Below are 22,740 nucleotides of genomic sequence, written 5' to 3'. Positions count from 1 at the left end.
AATAAATGTTTGCTGAATATAAAACATGGCTCCACTCTCTGGAGTATCAGTAGGCATCTATCCTAGACTCCCCTCATTATTTAAGTCTAACCTCTAGTGATAATAGTACCTCGTCTTGTTCACAAAGTGCTCCCACATGGCTTCTCATCTGATTCAATCAGGGAAGTTTTGAGATGGGTAAGGTTGGTATTACAGTATCTCCAACTTATATAAGGGAACTAAGAACTTAACAGAGCTTAGTGTGACTTATTCAATGTCAAAGAAAAAGTGCTGGGCCTCATGTTTACTACACATTTATCCAGACCACCATAAAATGGAAATATGAATAGGGAGATAACATTAAAATGTATGTTATGAAACTGTAGCCCCTTATAGAGAAAAACACATCATCCGAAATAGATGTTTTGTAACAAAAGCAATATTAACTAACCAGGGAACACAATTCAGGAAAAAGAAATGAAGATTTTAAAAATATTTTTATATAGAAATATTTTACAAAGATTTTACAACATAGCAAATCATTATCATACTGTAGAAAGATGAAAAAGATTAAACCTCAAGGATAAAGAAAGTGCTCATAGCAACATATTGCAGTCTCCAAGAAAGTGCATGAACGGTTAAGGCAAAGGACCATGTTGGTACTGGCATGTTGCAAACTGACTTGTAAAACAGTTTTTAAAAATATATACAAACTTTTTTTTTCCCTCTATCCTTCTCAAAGACATTCGAAAGGGGTACTTTTATGAGTATTCTTGCTCTAGAACAATGCAGAGATAACTCCTGGGCATAAAACAAAAGTGTTCTACCCGAGTGGGTGAAAAGTAAATCAAATGATTTCTACAACAAAACCTTTCCAAGTGTAGGTTTTCTTTCTACACATAACTAGCCAGGCTAAAGGCTTACTCCCTCATATTCTAAGATAGAGATCATTAATGATAGTGGCGTGAGTATAATTAGGATCTCATCCTTCTGTGTGGCTTTTAGCTTCTAGTTTCTATGGCCAAACTACTGACATATTTGAAATCTTTATGTATTCACTGTGTTATAAATCTACTTTGCAGCTTTGCGTCTACCTGAAGCTTACATGATAGTCATTTTATGAATTGCTACACATGCTTAATACAATATTTTGCCCTACCCTGATAATAAAAATGCAACGGTGCTCTCTGAAGTTGAACCATGAACCTTATTTTTTCCACATTTATGTAAATCCCTTCAGTTGGATCAATAAGATAATAATGGTTATCAAACTTTAATCTTCATATCTGGAGAATTTATTTTTATAATAAATCTGAGAATAAGATACAAATAAAGTAGATTAACCAGACTCAAATAAGAGTGAGTTTTAGGGAAAATTGACATATCTGAATTCTAGTACAGATAATAAATATCTGCCAAAGAATAACTTAATTCACATGACTAACCACTCTGACGTAAAATTTTATCTACTCATGAAACACAGGGGAAATCAGTGTTATCATTACAGTCTCCATATTTAAACTGTTTTTCTTTTTCTATATATTTTTTTCCCATTGCTAAATGTAAGTGAAATTAACCAGCTCATTTCTGCTGACTTAGGTTTCCTAAATAGCTTTTAGCCCTCAAGGCATAGCTGTGGTAAAAAAAGAGAGAAACACCCAGCCATTTATTGGAGTTCTGCAGTACAAAATAAGCACATGTGCTCTATACAATCTATTAACAGGGACAGCAATAGTTAAACTGTCTTAGACAACAGATGTATCAGTTTGATTTTCGTTGGTGACTTCTTTTTCATCAGGACAACAAATGAAGAGCTGGCTGCCCAGAGTTTTCTGGGCAAATCGAAAATACATAATGTGGCCCATTGCCACAAAGGAGACAGAAATCAATACGAGCAAGCCAAAAGCTTCGGGATTTGGAGCCAGGATGACCATGATGAAATGCAGAAGATCAAGAAGATAGTTCATGGAGTTCTGTACACCATTTATAATGCCTCTTTCAGATTCAATTACATTTTCTTGCAGCAACTGTGTCACAGTTAAATCAAAGGACCAAAGACCTATAATAAAAGATTTTTTTTAAGATTGGATTTTAATTTATAGCCATACATGTCAGATTTATATCTAAAAATCTGCTGACATATGCAAAATACGCATTTTAGCTTTAATACCTTTGTCACTTTATATATTTATCACAGCCTTGCCTTAAAGAATTATTTTTAATTAATAAATGTTGGGTTATTAGTGGCTTTGAGAAATGATTTTTATAGCCACAGACAGTAAGTCTGATCTACAAACTTTTTAGTTCTGTTTGTCTGTGATTTTTCATACTACAAAAGCAAAACTCTGAAATCAGAGACATAACAAATCCTGTAAGTACTAGTATTTTTAAAATTTAAATGACATGGTAATGGTTAAAGTATAAGGAAACCTTAAACCATTGTTTCATTTACTGCTTGGGTTTGAAAGCCCTTACAATAAAACTGTCTTGCTTGAATACTAATGTCTTTGATAAATTAATGAACTGCTTTTTATTACCAGATAAATATGGTTTCAAGAATGAATTCGGTCAGAGATAAATCATCAGTACTCTATTAATGATTACTTAAATTTGGCTTTGTAAGAAGTCTTTACATTATGTTTCCTTCCAGAGCTATAAAATCCATTCGTGTGGCAAAGCATATAATAAATACACCTCAACTAGATAGGACCTTTGAAGAATTTTTTTTTTCTAATTAACCTGTCTTTTTAAAAAAATAAATAAAGCACTATCTTATGTTGTACCATAGAAATATTCCTAAATTATAGTTAATTATAGCACTATAAAGACTTTAAATTACTAGTAATTACTAAATTACTAGATATCTAGTATCTTCTAAAAATTAAATTACATTAAAAGAGTAATACTTAAGATACTCATTTAGAAAAAATTTTCAAGCCCTAAAGATGTTTTGAGTACATGCACATACACACACACACACACAAATACAGTTTTTAAACTATAAAATAAAAATGTCATAATTGAAGACTGGATTATATACATAAAGATAAATAAGGCATATTGCAGATCATTTGTTGGTGAATTATCTGTATCCACATTCCAAAAAGACACTTTAGTTCATTGATATACAAGAAGAGATTTCTTACCAATTCTAGCAGCAATGACGCCTGCAAATAGCAGGCTGACGGAGACTATGGGCACAGATTTGGGACTTGCCTCCGGGACAATAGTAGCAGGATTAGACCCGTTTGGCATGTGCATTTCAGTTGTGATGATGGTTGCAGGTATTATGGTAGGTGTAATCGGCTCTCCTGGAATGAACCTAGAACGGATATCTTCAAAAGGTGAAACAGACAAGTCCAGGGGGCTTCCAGGCATGAACACCGAGATCACACACAAGATCAAACAGGAAACCTGTGCCCATCCTGAGATCAGACCAGTCCGAACCAGGCCACAATTTCTACGTAGCCAAGTAAAAGCCACAGTTCCCATTATTCCAGTTATAGCTGATGCTCCCATCAAAATACTGAGGATGGAACCACTCAGTCCCTGAGTGTAGGCATAGCCTGTGGTGATACAGTCGAAGCCCAGGACAGTCATATAAAGAAAAGCAAGACCCATGCCAGCCAGAAAAACTGGCTGGTTGTAGTAGGAGACCCATCCATCTCGGAAGGTGCGGAAGGGCTCAGCCATCTGGGAGGCACAGGTGGGCTCTTGCTCATGTTCAAGCTCATGGATGTCAGGATCTTTCTCACCCATTAGACAAGTTCCCTCCAGGGGTTTTGGCTCAGTATCTGTTAATAAGAGATATTATTATTTGGGGGGGAGGGCAGTAGGGGGAAAAGCCAATTATCTTACTTAGTATTTTTTCTTCTTTTATTCCCCTCCCCCATTAGTATCCTTGGTTACTACATTAACCAAAATACTATATGTATTTTCTTTTACTAATAATCTAAGAATTCTAGCCAAGGAACAATCTCCAAGTACCATTTTTGTTAAACAAAATACTACTCATCTATTTCTCTCTTTTCTTTTTCCTCTCCTTTCTCTTAGAAATTCTACTCCCACCAAAGTAAATAGCAGAAAAACTCATCACATAAAATATAAAAATTGTCTGGGAAAACACAGCATCCTATTTTCTGGGGCCTTATTAAGATTCCATTTACCCAGAAGCCCAACTTATTCTTCTCTTGGGAAATGCCCGTCTTCACGTCCTCACTCCCTTCCACTGTCCCACAAGTGTCCATGTAACTCCTTTCTACATATACTCTTGTTCTCTATTTTCGCCACTGTTCTTCCCATTCTTACGACTCAGCTTTGCCCAGCCATCCCTCAATTAATTGCCCCTCTGTGCCTACTGCTCACACCAAGGAAAAGGGCCGGGGTCCCATTCCAACCACAGCAAGTTCAACCCAGAGTTGTTCCCCGGATCCTCTAAAACCTGGTTTTGCCTCACCTACCAAAGTGATATATTTAACCTCATCCAGGAGTTCACTGGTAATGAAACCCAATATAAATTCAAAATCGTTTTGATCTTCATCAGCGTTGAAGGTCTGAACATCAGAGCAAAAGGATTGATTGTTACGTTCGGTTTACCTTTGTGTAAATTCAGCTGTTTCAGTTCAGCTTCCTCCACTTTAAGAGCAGCTTTCACAGCTAGAGCAGGGGTTTTCTGGTAAACCTTCCAGAGCAGAAAGTATTCCACACACATGGACACCAAGTTCCATCCCGAAATGAAACCACAGCCAATAACTGGGGAGCCAAACGTCATAATCTGGCCAACAGCCATGGGGGCCAAGATGTTGGTTAACTGGTCAATCCTTCGTATTGTAGCATTCATGTCTACAGAAGTAGGTGAAAGACACAGGTATGTGTACAAATATATCAAAAGAAAGACTACCCACTCACATAATACAAAGTTGTAAACCAAGAGTATAGATTCCTAAAATGTGAATTTCTACAAGCACTCTGTGAGAAAACCATTTTGTTAGAAAAACACTTTTTATTTGGATCAAGTCACTAAATTTGCCTCAAAACTCATGATTCCCTTGGGCTTCTCTAAATTAGTCTAATATCACCTTTTTAAAATGAATATTGACTCTACATTCATATTTTTCAAAAAATATTTATTAAGTGACTATTATAAGCTAGGCACCATTCTCGACACTATAAAGAAAACAATATCCTTCCCTGCCTTCATGGAATTTACATTTTCATAGGAAAAGAAAGACAGTAAATCAACAAGCAGATAGACAGATAGATAAAATATGTCAGATGTTCCTTAAAGACTGTGGTGAGAAATAAAGCAGGAAGAAAGGCATAGAGAGTGCTTGGGGGGCAAGTTCTAAATAGGGTGAGGTTAGGGAAGGACTCACTGAAAAAAAGAGCATCACGACAAAGACCTAAAGTGGAAGGAGGCAATAGAGTTAGCCACGTGGATGTCAGTAAACAGAGAATTCCAGACCAAGGGAAATGCAAATGTCCTGGGGTAGGCAGAGCAGGCCAGAGTGTTAGAGGAATAGCAGAGAGATCAGTAGGGCTGGAGCAGAGTGAGGAAGGAAGAGGACAGCAGAGATGACATCAGAGAGGAAAGGGACACTTGCCCAGTCATGTAAGGTCTTGTGAACATTATATAAACTTTGACTTTTACAATGAATGAGTCAGGAAGCCTTTGGAAAGTTTGGAACACAGAGATGGCGTCGTCTGACATATTTTTAAAGGTTCATTTTGGTTCCTATGTTGAGAAAAGACTATAGAGCAAGGGTGGGGGGGGGTGGTAGACAAGAGCAAAAGCAAGGAGACAAGTGGGAGCTGATGGTGGCATTGACTGGGATAGTGACAGTGAAAATGGGGAGAAATAGATACTGTATATCCTTTAAAGGTAGAATTAAGAGGACTTGCTAACAGATTACATACAGGTGTGAAAGAGAGGAATCAAAGCTGATGTCAAGTTTTTTGTTTTTTTCCTGGGCAACTGTTGGAAGTAAGTTCCATCAGAAGTGGAAGACTTCAGAAGAATCAGGTTTGGTGCAAAAGAACAACATTTGGTTTTGAAGATGTTGATTTTGATAGACCTACTGACATTCAAGAGGGCATGTCAAGCAGGCAGTTAAATATATGAGGCTGGAGTTTAGGGAAAACATATGAGCCAGATTTGGGAGTCATCAGCGGGTTGACTTTTAGACAATGAGACCAGATAAGATCACCAAGGGAGTGTGTGTAGACAAGGTCTGAGGAATGAGTGCTGGGCACACCAATGTTTAGAGGTCAGCAAAGTAAGAAGGAACAAGCATAAGAAGAGTAAACTCAGGAGAGTGTGGTGTCCTAAAGCCAAGAGGTGACAGCATTCCAAAGAGAACGGAGTAATCAACTGTGTCAAGTGCTGCTGATAGGTCAAGAAAGATGAGCTCTGAGAAGAAACATTAGTTGGTCACATGAAAGACAGTGGTGACCTTGAAAAGAGGGGAGCAGTCAGGGCAAACGCCTGATTGAAGTTGGTTTGAGAGACTGGTGCCAACTCCAGGGAAACCACTTATGTTATATTTTAAATGAGTCCCACCCCCTGGAGTGCAATGTGAATGTTGACCCCTGGCCATATGGAAAGCAAAGTCCTGACCAAAGAAAGGAATTGGAAATAGAAAACTTTTTTATATGTTTTGCTAAAAAGAGGAACAAAGGGGCCGACCCCATGGCTCACTCGGGTGAGTGCGGCGCTGGGAGTGCAGTGGCGCTCCCGCCGTGGGTTCGGATCCCATATAGGGATGGCTGGTGCACTCACTGGCTGAGTGCGGTGCAGGCGACACCAAGCCAAGGGTTGTGATCCCCTTACTGGTCACAAAAAAAAAAAAAGAGGAACAAAGAAATGGGGTGGCAGCGGGAGAACTGCGGTAAAGACAGGGATGTTTAAAAAGAGCAAATGAGTGTACGTTTGCATGTTGACTAGAATGACACGTACATGAGAAGGGATGTAATCTGACTCTACTGCATACGTGGNGCGGTGCAGGCGACACCAAGCCAAGGGTTGTGATCCCCTTACTGGTCACAAAAAAAAAAAAGAGGAACAAAGAAATGGGGTGGCAGCGGGAGAACTGCGGTAAAGACAGGGATGTTTAAAAAGAGCAAATGAGTGTATGTTTACATGTTGACTAGAATGACACGTACATGAGAAGGGATGTAATCTGACTCTACTGCATACGTGGAGAGGAACAAAGAAATGGGGTGGCAGCGGGAGAACTGCGGTAAAGACAGGGATGTTTAAAAAGAGCAAATGAGTGTACGTTTGCATGTTGACTAGAATGACACGTACATGAGAAGGGATGTAATCTGACTCTACTGCATACGTGGAGTAGTTCTTAGACAGGAGCACAAAAACTCATCAGTAGTCACAAGAGTGGAGGCCATGTCTATGGCTTCGAAGACAGGTAGGAAGGGATGTGATAACGAGAGCACATGGAAGTTGTCTTCTCATTTCCTCCATTTTCTCAATAAAATATAAAGCAAAGTCATCAGTGAAAGTGAGGAGAAGACAGGTAGGAAGGGATGTGATAACGAGAGCACATGGAAGTTATCTTCTCATTTCCTCCATTTTCTCAATAAAATATAAAGCAAAGTCATCAGTGAAAGTGAGGATGGGGGAGAAGGTCCTGAATGTGTGAGAAGAGAGGAGAAAATGTAAAACAATCCTTGGGGAGAGTAGAAGAAGGAAGAACCAGAGAAAACAGTGTGATCATCTGGCAGCATAAAAGTGCCAACTTGACCCCAGTGGCCCTGAACTTCAAGTGAGAACACTGAACAGGGTCATGTGTTTTTCTCCAGCCATGTTCTATTGTGGAGAGCTGGACTTAACCAAGGTCTTATAAGGTGATATAAGGAGAGGGGGCCGAGAGAGCTGAGGGTATACACTACGAGGTGATCATGTGATCACGACTGATCTTGGAATTAAGCTGGATAAGAAAGGGAGATAAGAGAGGAGATGAAAAGGCAGTGAAATTAATGACTTGTAGGTGCAAACTAGGCTGGAGGATTGTTGGGACCAGGGTAGTGATGGAGTGAGCTGGAATGATAGGAGGGGGTAGTTCAAGATATGGATGCCAAAGACTGAGATTATGAAAGGGGAGGATTTAGCGGTGATGACAAGGTCCAGAGTTTGACCATGGGAATGTATACCTGAGTTAGAATAGAGGACATGATGAATAAAGGAGAGGAAGTTAAGAAAATGACCTATTCTCATTCCCTACCTCAACAGAGCAGAGTGAAAAATTGAGACAACACTCATTTGGGTCACCTTAAGGGGAAAAGCAATACATGACTAATAAGTACATCAAAAGAAAACTGCCTGTATCCCTTCTCTAATTCTTCCTGGTCCTCAATTACTTTTTGATTAGTTCTGTGAATGCATAATGCTTACATGATAACAGGAGAACTTTGACATGTTTGACCTTTCACTTGAGAGACAAAGGCAGCTGTCATTGATCTTACACATGACCATCTTTGCGGAAGCTTCACTAACTTCCATCTGCCCCCATAATAAGTTTCCAACTCATATGCCAACAGAGAAGTGTGGAATTGACCCAGATAAGTCACTAATTTGAGAATCCAAAAAGCCAAGTAACTAAAGAACATATATACCTGGATCTAAAAGCCCCAGAAAAACAACCAAAAAAATTATTTTAATTAAAATTATTTGGTACTCTTTCACTACTTCAGTTTTCAAGTGCTCATGGAGCTTCCCAATGTCACCAATTTCTATATTTTATACTATACTTAGGAAGTTAATAATACTTAGGTGTTACTACCAATGAGAAAAAAACAGCATTTATTTTTTGGAGGCAGAATGAATTAAACAATTTTTTTTTAAAGACCTAATCATTTTACTGGCAACAGGCTAGAACAGAATCAGTCTTCTGCATGTGCAAACATATGCTCTTTACAAATTTATATTCATTCTTACATAAACACACAAATGTGCGCTCATTTGATTTCAATTTAACTGTTTTCAACTACAGCTGTGGCACAGAACATGAGTTAAAATAACTACTTCTATTATAAAAGGTATATTCCATCTCATAGAAAAATAATTTTAAGAAAAGATTTGCTGAGCAAACACTGTAGCAGCTAGCAGGTTTGTCCACCTCAAATATGAAATCAATTTTTAATCAATAGAGGTCAAACATGAAATTTATCTGCCATACTTTATAAAGCTGACCAGCAGATTTTTAATTAGAGCGGTGGGCAAGAAAAACCTCAGAAGATATTAATAAAGAGTGCTCCACATAGGAAATAGGGAAGGAAATAAAGCAATAGATGGAGTAAAAAGTCTGGGAAAAGGAAGTGAGTTTCAAACTGGTTAGACAGGCTAAGGCTCATGGCACAAGAGAATGTTTTAATAAAATACTAAACCAAGTACCTGATAAGTACCTAATTAGTGAACAGATCAGTTAACAAGATTTATGTCAAAAACAATGACTTTTCTGGAGCTTTCTAAACTCGATGGTTATCAGCAATATTTTGGCCGGATGCCAATAAAATTCTAACACTTTTTAACTTTGCAAAGGAAAACTGCTCCTGTTTTTTAACCTCAGTGATACACCTTCCAATTTTAAAATGGTCTCTGAAATCAAGAAACACTGGAATGAGGATATAGGAGCAATCAGTACCCATCTCACCCCTTGACTCTCTACATAAACATCCTTTCCCCTTCACCCTCTGCACACACATACCCAACACACACAGGTGAAGCCTTCTGGTCCGGTGTCCTACCTGGGTTTCTGACAGTCTTTGCCAACAACATTAAAAATCAGCCTGTGTAAACATAAATTATTCCTGACTGGAGTAGGTGCATCTGTGTACAGAGACACAACCTCACAGGAACCCAAGGCAGCAGCTGGAGTCCCTTCTAGGTGTACTTTTCCCCTTCTCTCTTCTATTTTTCCTTTATCCTCCTTTTTCTCTGCTCTCCTTTAACTCTGCCTTATAGAAAAAATGGCACCAAAAATCCATGGTTAGACACTTGCTGATCCTCAGAACTAAAGAAGTTTCTGTATCCTGTTTTGAAACATGGTTTTTAATTAACACAAATGCCAAGGTTAAAACTTCAGGAAAGCCAACACGTAGGTTTTCTTTCACTAGACTATTAACCCCCATTGCTGGCTGGAACTGAAAGAGCACCACTCACGAAAAGCTAACAGTGAACGAGAGTTCAACAGACAGCTTACTTCCTTTCTTAAACTTAAGAAACTCCAGAAGTTAAAAAACTAGACTGGTTGGCCTAGGTTCTTCCACTCTGCAATAATTCATAGTATAAAGAGGGACAGCTGACAAATGGCCACTCGTATTTTTGCTGTTGCTATTCTGAGATATCACTTCACAGTCAGAAATCTCACATAACTTTTTGGGATCTTTCTGGCAAATATGTGGGATCCAAAGTTATGTGGGATCTTTGTATTTATTATTTATTTGTATATTAGGACAAGTTAAAGATTCTGAGTAACTTTCTCTTTAACAGACTTTACAGAGTCAAAATGAGTTAAGAAATTCAGATGAGTGAAAGAAAATCATTTAAAAAGCCAATTTTTCCCCAAATATATTCCAGAAAATATATATGCAATCTACTTTCAAAATATATCCTCTTGTAGGGCACTTTAAATTTTAAAACACAGACAAATTTTATGTACTTAAAATAGTATGTTAGAAAGAGAAAGTAAACAAAAAAGGACAAAGCCTTATCTTCTAGTTCAATATAACAAAGAGACATGGAATTATTCCTTACTATAAATGATCACAGAAGATTAATGAGAATCACAACTTTAACTCCAGAAAGAATTTCCTGCAGTACAGACTCACATGTGCTAAATTCACCCTAAGCGCACACCATCCTATAAAATCACTGTGGTATTTTTATCTTAATTATAATACCACGAAGTGATGATTCAAGCAAATTCCTTTTCTTCTAGACCTTCTGCAGACTTTGTTCTTTTTCAATCACCACTCCTTTCTATCTTTCCTTCTTAAGCCACATGGTCCATTCGAACAAAGCGGCTTGATAACTGCAGCCCATAATCTTGCCTCCTGTGTCCTAGGATAAGCCCTTTAAGTCATCAAGAATGGTTTTCTTGTCTGTCAGTATGGTTGGGTAATGTGTTGGTAATACCCATTATCTTAATGACCAGCAGAGTTGATTCAGCTGCTGTGACTGGCAGGCAGGTGTACCCTTCTTCCTTTACCCGGTATAATCAATCCCATTTGTGTCTATGTGTTATATGGGGGGAAGGCAGACAATACCAAGTGAGGGAGGTTATTCTGGGCACAAGTAATATTGATGTAATAGGACATGTTGCTCTGTAAGCATTCTTCAGTCTTTCCTTGGCCACTTGTCTATGTTTCCAATGAACAACGAATGAACAACTAAAATTGTAAGCTTCTTTAAATCTATACTCTATCCTCTATTTCTTAAGAATTTGTAATAGCAATTATATCATGCATAATGTAATAAAGATTATAGATTATAACTGTAAAGTAGAAGGAATTAATTTCTAGAGTCTCTTCTATGATTAAGTTGTTTCCATTTAGTTTGAAGAGAATAATATCCATAGCATGATTGATAAGTACCAGTAATAATATCCATAGGTATGACTTGTAAAGTCTCATGTCAGAGTTTCACTGGTCTAAGTGAAATAGTTAACAGAATTTTAAAAAAGTAAAGCAAAAAGTTCAAAAGAAATGTTCTTCCATTTGCCAGGTTTGCATAGAATAAAAGAAAAGTTAATTATCTTACCAATTAACTTCATAACAGTGAGGTAAATCTTGGCACCAAGTCTGATAATAAGAAAAAAACTATGCTTTCAATTTATTGTTCTTAAAAAACACCCAGAACAACAAAAGGCTTATAACCTTATTTATTACCACTGATTTAAGGTGAATCCCAACATACCCACTTATATGAAAGAGAAAACCAAATTACCTGCTAATTTGCTTCTGTCTTCTCCTGCAACAACAACAATCCAATCCCTTTGGATTGTAATTCCAGTAGCAGTACTGGCCAAATTTGCAATATTTGCAATAGTGATGATCAGGATATAGCAGGAAGTCTAAGGAATTACAAGGAAAAGTTAGGTTAAAACGTCAGATTACCACACTGTATCTACCTCACTATATGTAACGTTACTTAAAATGGTCTTTAGTGGCATAATACTAAAATTTTTACCTTAACTTCATTTACAAAGAAATCATATTACTATGTTTGCATGAAACAATAAAAACCTATGGTCGAGTTAAAGGGCTAATACTGTCCTAATCTATATCATCTCTAGTACAAATAATACAAAAATTGTAATAGTCATGTGAACATCTACGTGACATAGCTATCACAAGATGTTAACACAGTGGTGGTTTTTAATATTACTCCCACAAAAATATATCATTTAAAAAGAACACTGAAGGAGAATTGAGAAGACCTGTGTTTAAGTCAGAGTTCCAACACTTTCTAGTTGCATGACAATGAGCAATCAACTAACCTCACTTTGTCTTAATTTTTTCATCAATAAAATGAAGCAACTAGACTTGAAGATTTCTAATGTCCTACCTGGCTGTGAAATTCTATAATATCAATCCAAATATACACAAGAAGATTCAACAGTGACATCAAATCCATTGTTTTCCATCAGACCCCATCCCTCTCCTCTTTTCCATCAAGCAATCATAAAGTTATAGTGTGAGAAGTTATCTAGCTGATATCCCCAAAAAGAAATAACAATTATTGGAGGAACACAATCACTGCTGATTAATATATATGTGGATAATATTTCTTATATAGTGTGAACAAATTATTGCTGAAAACTAAAAACTGAATTTAGTTTTTAGTTTTCAGCTAAAGCTAAAAAGCTGAAAACTAACAACTGAATTATACTATTAGAAATGCCATTAAATACCAACAGGACAAAATTTAAATTCAAACAATAGTTAATGAGTGTCTGTTATGGGCAAAATAGAAAAAACAGTGAACAAACTATAGGGCATATAGTAGACATAGAGATCAATATTAAAAGGTCACATTTTCAAAAACAATGCTCCCGAGCTTCGAAGCATTTGCATCTTTACCACCACCAGATATTCAATTTCCTGCCACCAAGAATCTTGTTGAAACTTACAAGAACCCATCCATGGTACATGGTCAGAAGCTCATTTTTATACAAGAAAACTATCATCAGGATGATTCCACACAGGATGACTGAAACATTCTGTACCACCAATGAAGTCTGGGCCACTGTACAGAGGAAGAAACAAAGTGTTCACTACACCAAAACGTCTCAGTGGGACTGTTTTTATCCATACATCATTATTCTACTATATAAACGCATATGCATAATTACCACCAGAAAAAAAAATCTTCCTGAAGTAAATCCTGCCTCAACTATTCCCAGCATGACCCAGATCACACTAGACCAGTAAAATTTGCAAACAAAATGATGCAGTACCCGCAATTTTTTTCTGTCAGTTGAAGTCTTGCATAATAAGAATATTTTCATTTAATTTATTCTCTTGAAAGTTTACAATCATAAACAGAACTATTACACAGATAAGATCCATCTTTCGGCTCTTTGTTGCTTAAGTTAAAAGAAGAACATGTAGAAGGTTATGAAGGAGGATAAGGAGGAAGTTATGGAACCCATAACTTCCTACATGGTAGGCTAAATCTGATAAGATAGTATAGATAAAAAGGAAAGAAAAGCAAAAGTTTGCCATGAATAAAGAAGCTGTGTATTTCTTTTGACATACTAAGTCTATTTGCCATTGCTACAAAATCCTAAGCTACACCTTCCATCACAGAAAATGCCAATTCTCTTAGAGTGAAGCGCCAATGTAGACAAAGTGCTGGAGTAAGGACAGGAAAGGCCACCTGATAGTCTTTTTGCTGTTACTCACTAGGTAGATGAACTAGGGCAGGATACCTAATGTCTCTTACACCGATGTCTAAAAGGTGAGAATGGTAACACCTGTATTCATACTTTATGGGGTCATAATGATGCTCAAATAAAATACTTATGAAAGCACTTTGAGAAATACAGAGAGTTGCATATGTAAAGTATAATTATAGCTCTTGCCTTCAAGGATAGTAAAGCTCACCCTGGCTTGTAAGGTCATACCAAAGACTCAAGACAAAACAAACTGCTTTCTGAAAGTCTGAAATAAAATCCAAACATGTAACTCATTCATTCATTTATTTATTCATGCATTTATTCATTGCACAAGGATTAAATATCAACCGGACGAGATTCTTAGCTTTCAGGACCCCACAGACCAGAAGAAGAAAAGATATGTGAACTATAAGAGCAATACCAGAGATATTAACAAAGCCTCATGGGAGCACAGAGGAAGAAGGGGTGAACTCAGCCTAGAGACACCAGCAAATATTTTTCATGTAAGGTGACACGAGTTGATTATGTAAAGTAAGTGGGAGATTGCTATCCCACCATACTCCTCTTCCTCCAACTCAACATTCTTTCCTAACCTATCACTGAAGTGCTCAACAATCATAAGGTTAAAGGTTTCTACATATAATAGTCCTATGTCCCTACATATAATGATGTAAATAACTAGGATTTTTTTTCTAGGATACAGAACTTTTTTCTGTATGTGTTCTGGTCTACTTATTCTCAAAACACAAAAATGTTCATCTTCACCATCTTACTAGTAGTATCAAGTCCTAGAATTTGACAATCCCGTTTCTCTGTATCCAGGAGCAGTCATTCTGCACTGAAAGGAACTAATGATATCTCAATCCTTCCCCAACATCTAAAACAGACATGGCCAGGTCTTGTGGTATTATCAACTGATAAAGAAAAATTTATCCTGAATGATTATCCACATTGCCCATATATTCTGAATAACTGAACTGCTCACTTTCTCTCTTTCCTGCGTAAAACAGAATGATTTCAGCATTAATGTTCTAGAATAAATGTCAATATATTATTATTTCTTCTTTTTCCCTAAAAAAATTATAATTTAGCTCTCTGTGATCCAGGCTCAGCTACAGTTCTTTGAGTCTATACTGAGTCTTCAATTCTTTTACACACACCCAGAGGACAGATGTTAAAACCATCCCAGGAACATCACACTGAAAAGATTCCAGTGCATGTCATGGTTAGAAAGGAAGCCAGAGTTAAGCAAATTTTAATGTTTAACATTGTTCTCAGAAAAGTGCTACAATGTTAATCATTAACATTTGAAATGTGTGAACAGCCAAAGACACAAAAAAATGTATTAGGTCAATGTCCTGGCATCCCAACTTTGTACAGGAGCCCCAGAACCCTCAATCCAGAGATGCTGCCACTGAAGCCCCTCGGGTGTGCAGACCTCAATGGGTTAGTCACAAAGGTTTCTCTCTTAGTTTGTTGTTCCCTCTGTTACAGAGCTAGCTCAGGCACCAGTCTCTTGAATACAAAGGCTCAGTTACATAACAACACTCACCTTTAAGCCTGGGATTCTTATCCACCCAATCACCAATGATGGCTCCCAGGACCAGAACAGACCCTGCCACCACCAGCCCGTAGACTGCAGTCAAGAGGAGACTGTTTCCATAGAGCTCTACCAGAAACACAGACACTGCAAAGTGCCACATCCGATCTCCCTTGAATGAGAAAAGAAAATGTTTCGATGAAACATTTTTAGTTTCTTGTCAATTGTACTCAGGAAGTTGTTTCTTTATCAAAAGGGTATTTTCTGGCTACACTGTGAGACTTTCAAAGTCAATAATTACAGACTGAATACTAGTCATATGTTAAAACTGTTCATCCCAGCACAATGGAAAATATTCTTGCCCAATTACTAAGTAAACTTGAAAAAGCATGATATTAATGAAACACACATGTTCCTTTTCACTCTAGAAAAAAATGTAGTTTCCAGACCCAAGATAGCTTTTTGAGACATAACCTGTTCTCTTGTGTGCCAGGTCATCCCTGGGCCTGGAATTTGCCTAACCTGATTTGAGAGGCATAAAGTAGTTTGCTAATGAAGCAGAATTATATTACAGTACAGTTCACAAATATCAGTATACCTTGAATGCCAAAAAAAAAAAAGCCAGTTTCCCAATTTATAAAATCATAGGTATGGACTATATGATCTCTAGAGCAGAATTATATTACAGTACAGTTCACAAATATCAGTATACCTTGAATGCCAAAAAAAAAAAGCCAGTTTCCCAATTTATAAAATCATAGGTATGGACTATATGATCTCTAGAGTTTTTTTCACCTGTAACATTCTAAAATCTATGCTCTATTTAATAAATTTCAAAGTCATAAAACAGCAAAGCAATCAAAGAGAGGAAATCAATAAGGGCAAATTCTGGCACTGTATGAACAAAGATGTTAGAAATAAACCTAAATATATAAGTAGTTATTTTAACATTTTAGTATTGATGGGTTTTAAAACTACTTATTTCTTCACACAGAATCCTGAGTACATAGGGAATTTTGGAATTCATTACTGCAAAATGTGGTGTAACTTTAACAGAAACTTCTGAGTCAGGTAAATTAACATATAAGAAATCTATAACGAGAGGTTAGGCTCCAATACTGACTTCTGAGGTTAACATATAGAAGGACAATAATGTTCTATCATAATGTATCTCTGGAAATCATTACAGGAAATTCCCAAGCCGGGTTCCTTATAGATTTGACAATATGTGGAACTACTTACACTCCTAGTTCTTCCTAAAGTCTGTTAACATCTTCATGATAAATTTCATATATTGGAAGGAAAGTGCTATCCTCGCTGGTCAAGTGATTTAAAAAATTTAATAGAGCCAAAACAACAATCTTAGACACTCAAAACTTAAATTGATGCATACTAGCAATCATTTACAATAAACTTCATATAGAGCAGCAGGTCTCAACTGGGAGTGATTTTACCCTCCAAGGATCATTTAGCAATGCCTAGAGTTATCTGGGTTGTTGCAATTGCAGGGGGATGAAGGAGGCAGATACTTCTGACATCTACAATGCACAGGATAGTACCCCACAACAAAGAATTATCCCGCTCAAAACCTTGGTGTAGAGGATTAAGAATATAATATTGAACCCAAACTCAAAATTAACATAAGGTTAGAACCTTGGGAGATGGGGTAGATATGGTCACATAAACATTAAAACACTGTAAGTAATTAGCACCAAGTTTGAAAGACTGATTCTCACTTGATGGTCTGCAATGTGAACACCCTGAACCCTCAGCACAGTGCACAGCCCAGAGCAGGTGCATAACAAGTAACTGAGGAACCAACAAAGGAGTGGATGTGCAATGGATCTCAGATGTAGAGTAAGTAAATATAGGATATGTGACAAAAACCTAGATCGGTTTATCAACTATACTGTTCTGGTACATTAGATTTATTCCATGAATGTATAAGAAGTTTGAGGATAATCAGTATCACAATTAATATTTCTGAGACATCTTTTTTAATGTTTGTTTTGATAATAGGAAGATTTTTCACTTAAATCAATTAGCAGTTGTTTCAGTTTCAAACACCAGTGTTCTAAATAATTAAAAATTTGTTAATACACATATAATTTGAAACCAATTAAAAGACAAGTTTATATATTGAGACAAAGATGTCAATAAGAATTGCAAATTATTTTGTCAATCTTTAACAAGAAAAGCAAATTTAGATTTGATTAGAATAAAATGGGATGGGGAATGGAGGTAGATACTTTATCCTAATCTCCATTCCTCTGAATAGCTCCTAAGGAAAAGACAAAAACACATACATGGTCCAAATGACAGGCTGCCTCTGTGAGTGGATTTTCTCTTTCTTAACATAAGGATTAAGAAATACTATTATAATATGCTGCTTCTTTCTTTTTTTTCTTCCCAAAAGAACTTGGTTTAGAGTCCTCTAAAGCAGGCCATCAAAACAAGTGCTATTAAATGGAAGTTTTCTCTCTTGCTTATTCCTGTATAGCATGCCATCTCCTTAATGGAGAAGGATAAAATTGCTCTAGTTACCCCAATTTCCAAAGGGTTTAGGCCTTAAAAAAAATATAGATTCTATGCTTACTAAAAGCCCAAGCATTGGCTAAAGTCTAAGTAAACACTGACCAAGTGCCCTCCCAATCCTTCCTTGTTTCAAACCCACCTATTCCTTCCTTCCTTCCATTCCCTGCCCTCCTGCATGCTCCCACCACACTTTGATGATTTGTTTACATGTCTATCTACCCCCATTGGACTGAGAGCTGAAGGACAACTGAGTATCTGTGAATGATTGATCAAGGTTATCAATCCACTTAATACTTATTGAGCAGTTACTATGTATCCGACACAATTGCAGGCACTAGAACTTCTATGGTGCCAAAGGATCATGGTCCATGTTTCATGCAGATTGCATTCCAGGGAGCAGAAACCAAAAACAAATCTTGCACAGGTCAGGTGATGGTGAGTGCCGTGAGGAAAAATAAAGTAAGATGGGGCTGGAAGGTAGCATTTAGTATGAAGTAGTGACAAAGGCCTCTATGAGCAGAGAAGTGAGGCCTATGGGAAGTGAGGGCTGGAGAGATGCAGACACAATGGGGGGTATCGATGGAGTCAATCCATAGGATAATAACATAAATATAAGCAACTAGCCCCTCTTTTTCACTGCCTTATACCATTATCTTTTCACAATTAGATACATTTTTTAAAGTCCATATTAAATAATATTACAAGTTTCTTGACAACAGGATCTACTTCTTACACTACTTTGTATTCTGATAGTACAGAGTAAAATGTATTGATCCTTCAGCAGACAGAAGTGAATTCAGAAATAGAAAGCATTCCACCTCACACAAACCTAACCTGAGATAACCTTCTACCCTAATGCCCCTATGTTCAGAATGTAGGAAATCATAATTTGGCAAGGTTGGCAGTGGAATGGATAGATATGCATATATGTATACATAAACATATATATTCGGTTGTAATAAAATCAGGCAGAGTGCCACACAGAGACAAAAAGCAGAATTACCTAGTGTTAGAAGGCATTCCTCTTTTGCACTCCTTTGCAGTGAGAAGTAAAAATCCACTAAACCTTATATGGTTATAGTTGCTATTGTTTTTTAAATCCACCTTTCTCACAAGAATTCCCTTTGCTCAACTTACTGTAAAATTAGGATAAGTATCTGTCAACTTTCTTGTGGAACTTTTAATTAACATGACAAAAAATTCTCCTCAAATAACCATAGTTCCTTTTTTGGTGTTTTTGTTTTTGTTTTTATTTTTTGGCAAATCTGGCCTTCCAACCTAATAACCAAAGGTCACATAAACCTTAAACTGAATCAGTATTTGGAAGTGAGGCACCTTCTTCCTCTAAGAGCTAGGCCCAGACCACAGGCTGAGAATTTCAGATACTATTTCAATCACTTGTTATTGGTCTTTTTAATACTTAATACCTTCTGAATTGAATTGTTAGAACAAATTATTGGTTTAGATTTATTAATGGTTTCTACTTAGAATCATCGCCTATTGGAATTGAAACAAACCCATACCAGCTCCACTTTGTTTACACATATTTGCAGAGTCATCCCTGCGTAAGTCTGAGGGAAGATAGGAGCTTGTTTTTCTAAAAAGTCATCTATGAATTGTTTCTTAGAGAGCCAATAACCCAGCTTAATAAATTACCCAAGGGTTTAGGGTATAGATTTCTTCATACATGATTTCCATTCATTCCTTAAGGATGACTCAATGGAATCTTCCAATTTAAAAAGAAAATAACATTCAAAAAATTCACTCTCAAAATTCTTTTTCCTTATTTATGGATCTTTTAAAGTATCATATATGAAGCATGAACAGAATATACTCAGATTTATTGCTTTTAAACAATAAGAACAATTATTTCATTTTAAAGATTCAACTCATCATAAATTAAACACACACCAGCACCATTCTGGGATTATTCCTTTTTGTGGGGAGCTGATGAGAACCCATGGAAACACCAGGACTCTTCAAAGACCACATACATGGCAGGGAGCAGAAGGGAGAATTGTGAATTAGTTGCTGATTTTCACTGGGTGATGGTTTTAAGATAGCCTGCAATGCCCCACACATTATCTAACTACAGATAACATTTTTAAAAAACAGGATTTTTGTCATTCAAATATGTGTTCTTGGGGTCATTTATATTTAAATTACTATTAGAATGTTATTATTAACCTAAGTCAATCACTCCATCATTCTCCTGTATTTTCATAGTGCTGCATATTGGAACTAAATTTTAACAAAAGACAACAGAAAAATACCTTAAAATGTGAAAGAATAGAAGGTATATGAGACATCCAACCATTCTTAGTAGCAGATATGACCATTTACTAAGCCTAGTAATAAAATATACCTTTATAAACAATTCAAATATTCCTGTTCTTGTTAATCCTATCTTTATATAGTTGCCAATCTACACAAAGTATGATAACTTGATAATTAAATAGCATTCACTAACACTCATGGGAGAATATCTTTGGTGAAAATAACTTTTTTCGTTTTTTAGCATGTGTATTTGGATGATTTCTTTAACTGCATGACAAAACTGGAAATTGGCTTCCTGCATTTGGCCCTAATGAAAGAAAATAAGAAATTGTGCAACTATGCTGGAAGAATTACTATACATTTTCACTTACCCAAGTAGAGAGAGAATGACTCAGGTAGAGAAGGAATTTTGCAGATGTCAGGTAGTTTTCTAAGGATCCTGCAAAGAGACACAGGAGGGATGATAAAAAGCAAATTAGTCAGTTGAATGAGCTGAGGTTAGAATGCTTGCCCATTTGCTCTTAATAAAACACGATTATTAAAAACTACTGCGTGGTTCACTTTATCAAGTCACCTACGAACCAATGCATTTAGTTTACTTAATACCATTCACTTCAGTTCAGCATGACCTGTTGGTCAATAACTGCATAACTTCACAAACTGTGAAGAAACTCTTATTTCAACATGCTTTAACTATTTTTTTTACACAAGGCAAACCAAACTGCCCAGTCTATTTCATCCTTGCCTGTGTGCAAACCACTTTTCCCACACCTTCAATTTCCCTTTTTCTTTAACCCTCACTAAAACATGATTCAAAGGAGCTTTTACAAAGCATTTAGTAGAGGAGCCACGTTCCTCCAAAACCTGTGTGGAGTTGCTTGTCTCCAACGCCCAACCTGTGTTTCCACCGCAAACATTCGGTCAACACAACTCACCACAGCATCCTCCCTGGCGGTTTTGATCTCTTGCCTTGGTCATGACACCAGGAGACCCCCGCTTGCTCTTCTTCTTCTTCTGCTGCTGCTGCTGCTCTTGCCGAGGAGCTTATTAACAGGAGTGCAAGGAACTGGAGATAGCACCGCTAAAAACACAGCCACCTTGTGCAAGAAGACCCCAACGACTACTACGGCAAGATAAGAGGAAGAAAACGGCCCCGGGTCTTCTTTTTGTCTTCCTTCCAAACTTAGCCAACACTGTAGCTGAAGTTGGAAAGGCAAAGCCTTATGGAAGCAGGTGGGAAGCGCAACAGGCCCGCCGAGCCCAGCCGGGCGCCCCAGAACCAGCTCCTGCGGCCGCCGCGGGCCGGGCCCAGCACTTATACCGCGCCGGGGGCGGAGCTTCCCCGCCGTCGATCCCGCAGCCCCTCCCTCTCGGGGCGGCCGGGCGTCCCAGCCGCGCGAGGCCTGGCTCCTGCCGACCCTGCGCGCCGCGCCGCCTCCCGCCCTGCCCAGGAGGAGTCGCCCGCCCGGGGCGCCAGCGTCCCGCCGATCAAAACCAAGCTGCGCGGCCTCCGGGGACCTCCGCCTCAGCCAGCTCCACTGGCCGCTAGTCCCCCCTCCGGGAAGCCGCCAGGGGGGTGTCGAGGCGGCCGGGGGCGCTGGGAAGGGGAGGAAGGTGCGAGGGCTCTGCGGGGGCGGCGTGGAGAACTTTTGAGCCAAACGAAGCGGCAGGTGCTGGAGGGAACCACTTTGCATCGGCTACCTGGCCGCTCAAAGCTCCAGCCCGAGCTTGCGGAGTCGGAGTCTTTTTTTTTTTTTTTAAACGAAAATAATTTTTACTTAGGTATTTAAATAAATATAATCCATGTCACAGATGCCGCTTTCCTGGCCCTCCCATTCCGGCCCGCCTGCGGCAGAGAATGTCTTTCCTTCCCAGGATCGCGAAGCGGGGCTCAAAGAACCAGAATCAAAGGGCAGGAAGGGGGCGCCGAGATCAGAGTCCAGCCCGCTTCAGAAGAGTAGACGGAGGCTTGGAAAGGCGAAGTCCCGCAGCGAGTTAGGGACCAGCCCCAGCCCCGAACTCGGTCTCCAGATCCGTCCCGGAGAGACAGCGAGGAGGCGGCGGCCCGGCAGCCCCTCACCCTCCTTTCTCCCTCTGTCCCCTCTCGCCCCGCCCCCACGCAGGCGTCCCTTCCCTGCCTCCCCTTCCAAAGCCCCAGCATCTGACAGGCAGTTACCAGGAATACCGGTTATCCCAGTTGTGTTCCTGGGTCTGTCCCTGCTCAGGTAAAGCCATGCGGTGGCTTCCTGGAGGGGCAGGTGAATGACTCTAAAGTACCCCAGGTGGGTGACTTCTCCACTTTTCCCCCGCTGTGCCGAAACCCCTGTGGCATACAAGCCCTTTAGCCCTCTCGTTACCTTACCCTTCTCAATCTCTCCCAAACCCGGGGAGTGGATCCTACACATTGAAACTCCAACCAGAGTCCACACCTCGAGCACGGGCCAGACTGACACCCAGCAGTGAAGGGAACCACGCGTGAATATATGCCCTGTATCT

The 22,740-nt window shown here is 38.4% G+C and overlaps 1 protein-coding gene across 2 annotated transcripts; it reads right to left on the bottom strand.

The window, feature by feature from the left end:
• Positions 1-457: 457 nt before the first annotated feature.
• On the bottom strand, positions 458-22,727 carry SLC40A1 (solute carrier family 40 (iron-regulated transporter), member 1). 2 transcript variants are annotated; one of them, XM_008593444.1, is made up of 9 exons: positions 22,607-22,727; positions 21,180-21,325; positions 20,616-20,683; positions 15,445-15,604; positions 13,125-13,240; positions 11,939-12,065; positions 4,576-4,821; positions 3,126-3,773; positions 458-2,038 (listed from the first exon to the last, which is right to left on the bottom strand). In XM_008593444.1, exons 2-9 carry the CDS (start codon positions 21,220-21,222, stop codon positions 1,725-1,727), a joined length of 1,722 nt encoding a protein of 573 aa, XP_008591666.1. In that variant the 5' UTR covers positions 21,223-21,325; positions 22,607-22,727; the 3' UTR covers positions 458-1,724. The 2 variants fall into 2 exon arrangements, with proteins under 2 accessions (XP_008591666.1, XP_008591659.1); XM_008593437.1 differs by lacking the exon at positions 22,607-22,727 and having other exon boundaries at positions 21,180-21,634.
• Positions 22,728-22,740: the final 13 nt, after the last annotated feature.

The sequence above is a fragment of the Galeopterus variegatus genome, unplaced genomic scaffold (assembly GCF_000696425.1).
Source record: "Galeopterus variegatus unplaced genomic scaffold, G_variegatus-3.0.2 Scaffold158, whole genome shotgun sequence".
Classification (NCBI taxonomy): Eukaryota; Metazoa; Chordata; class Mammalia; order Dermoptera; family Cynocephalidae; genus Galeopterus; species Galeopterus variegatus.
The sequence above is the reverse complement of the archived record's forward strand: the minus strand, read 5'-3'. Positions and strand labels throughout refer to the sequence as shown.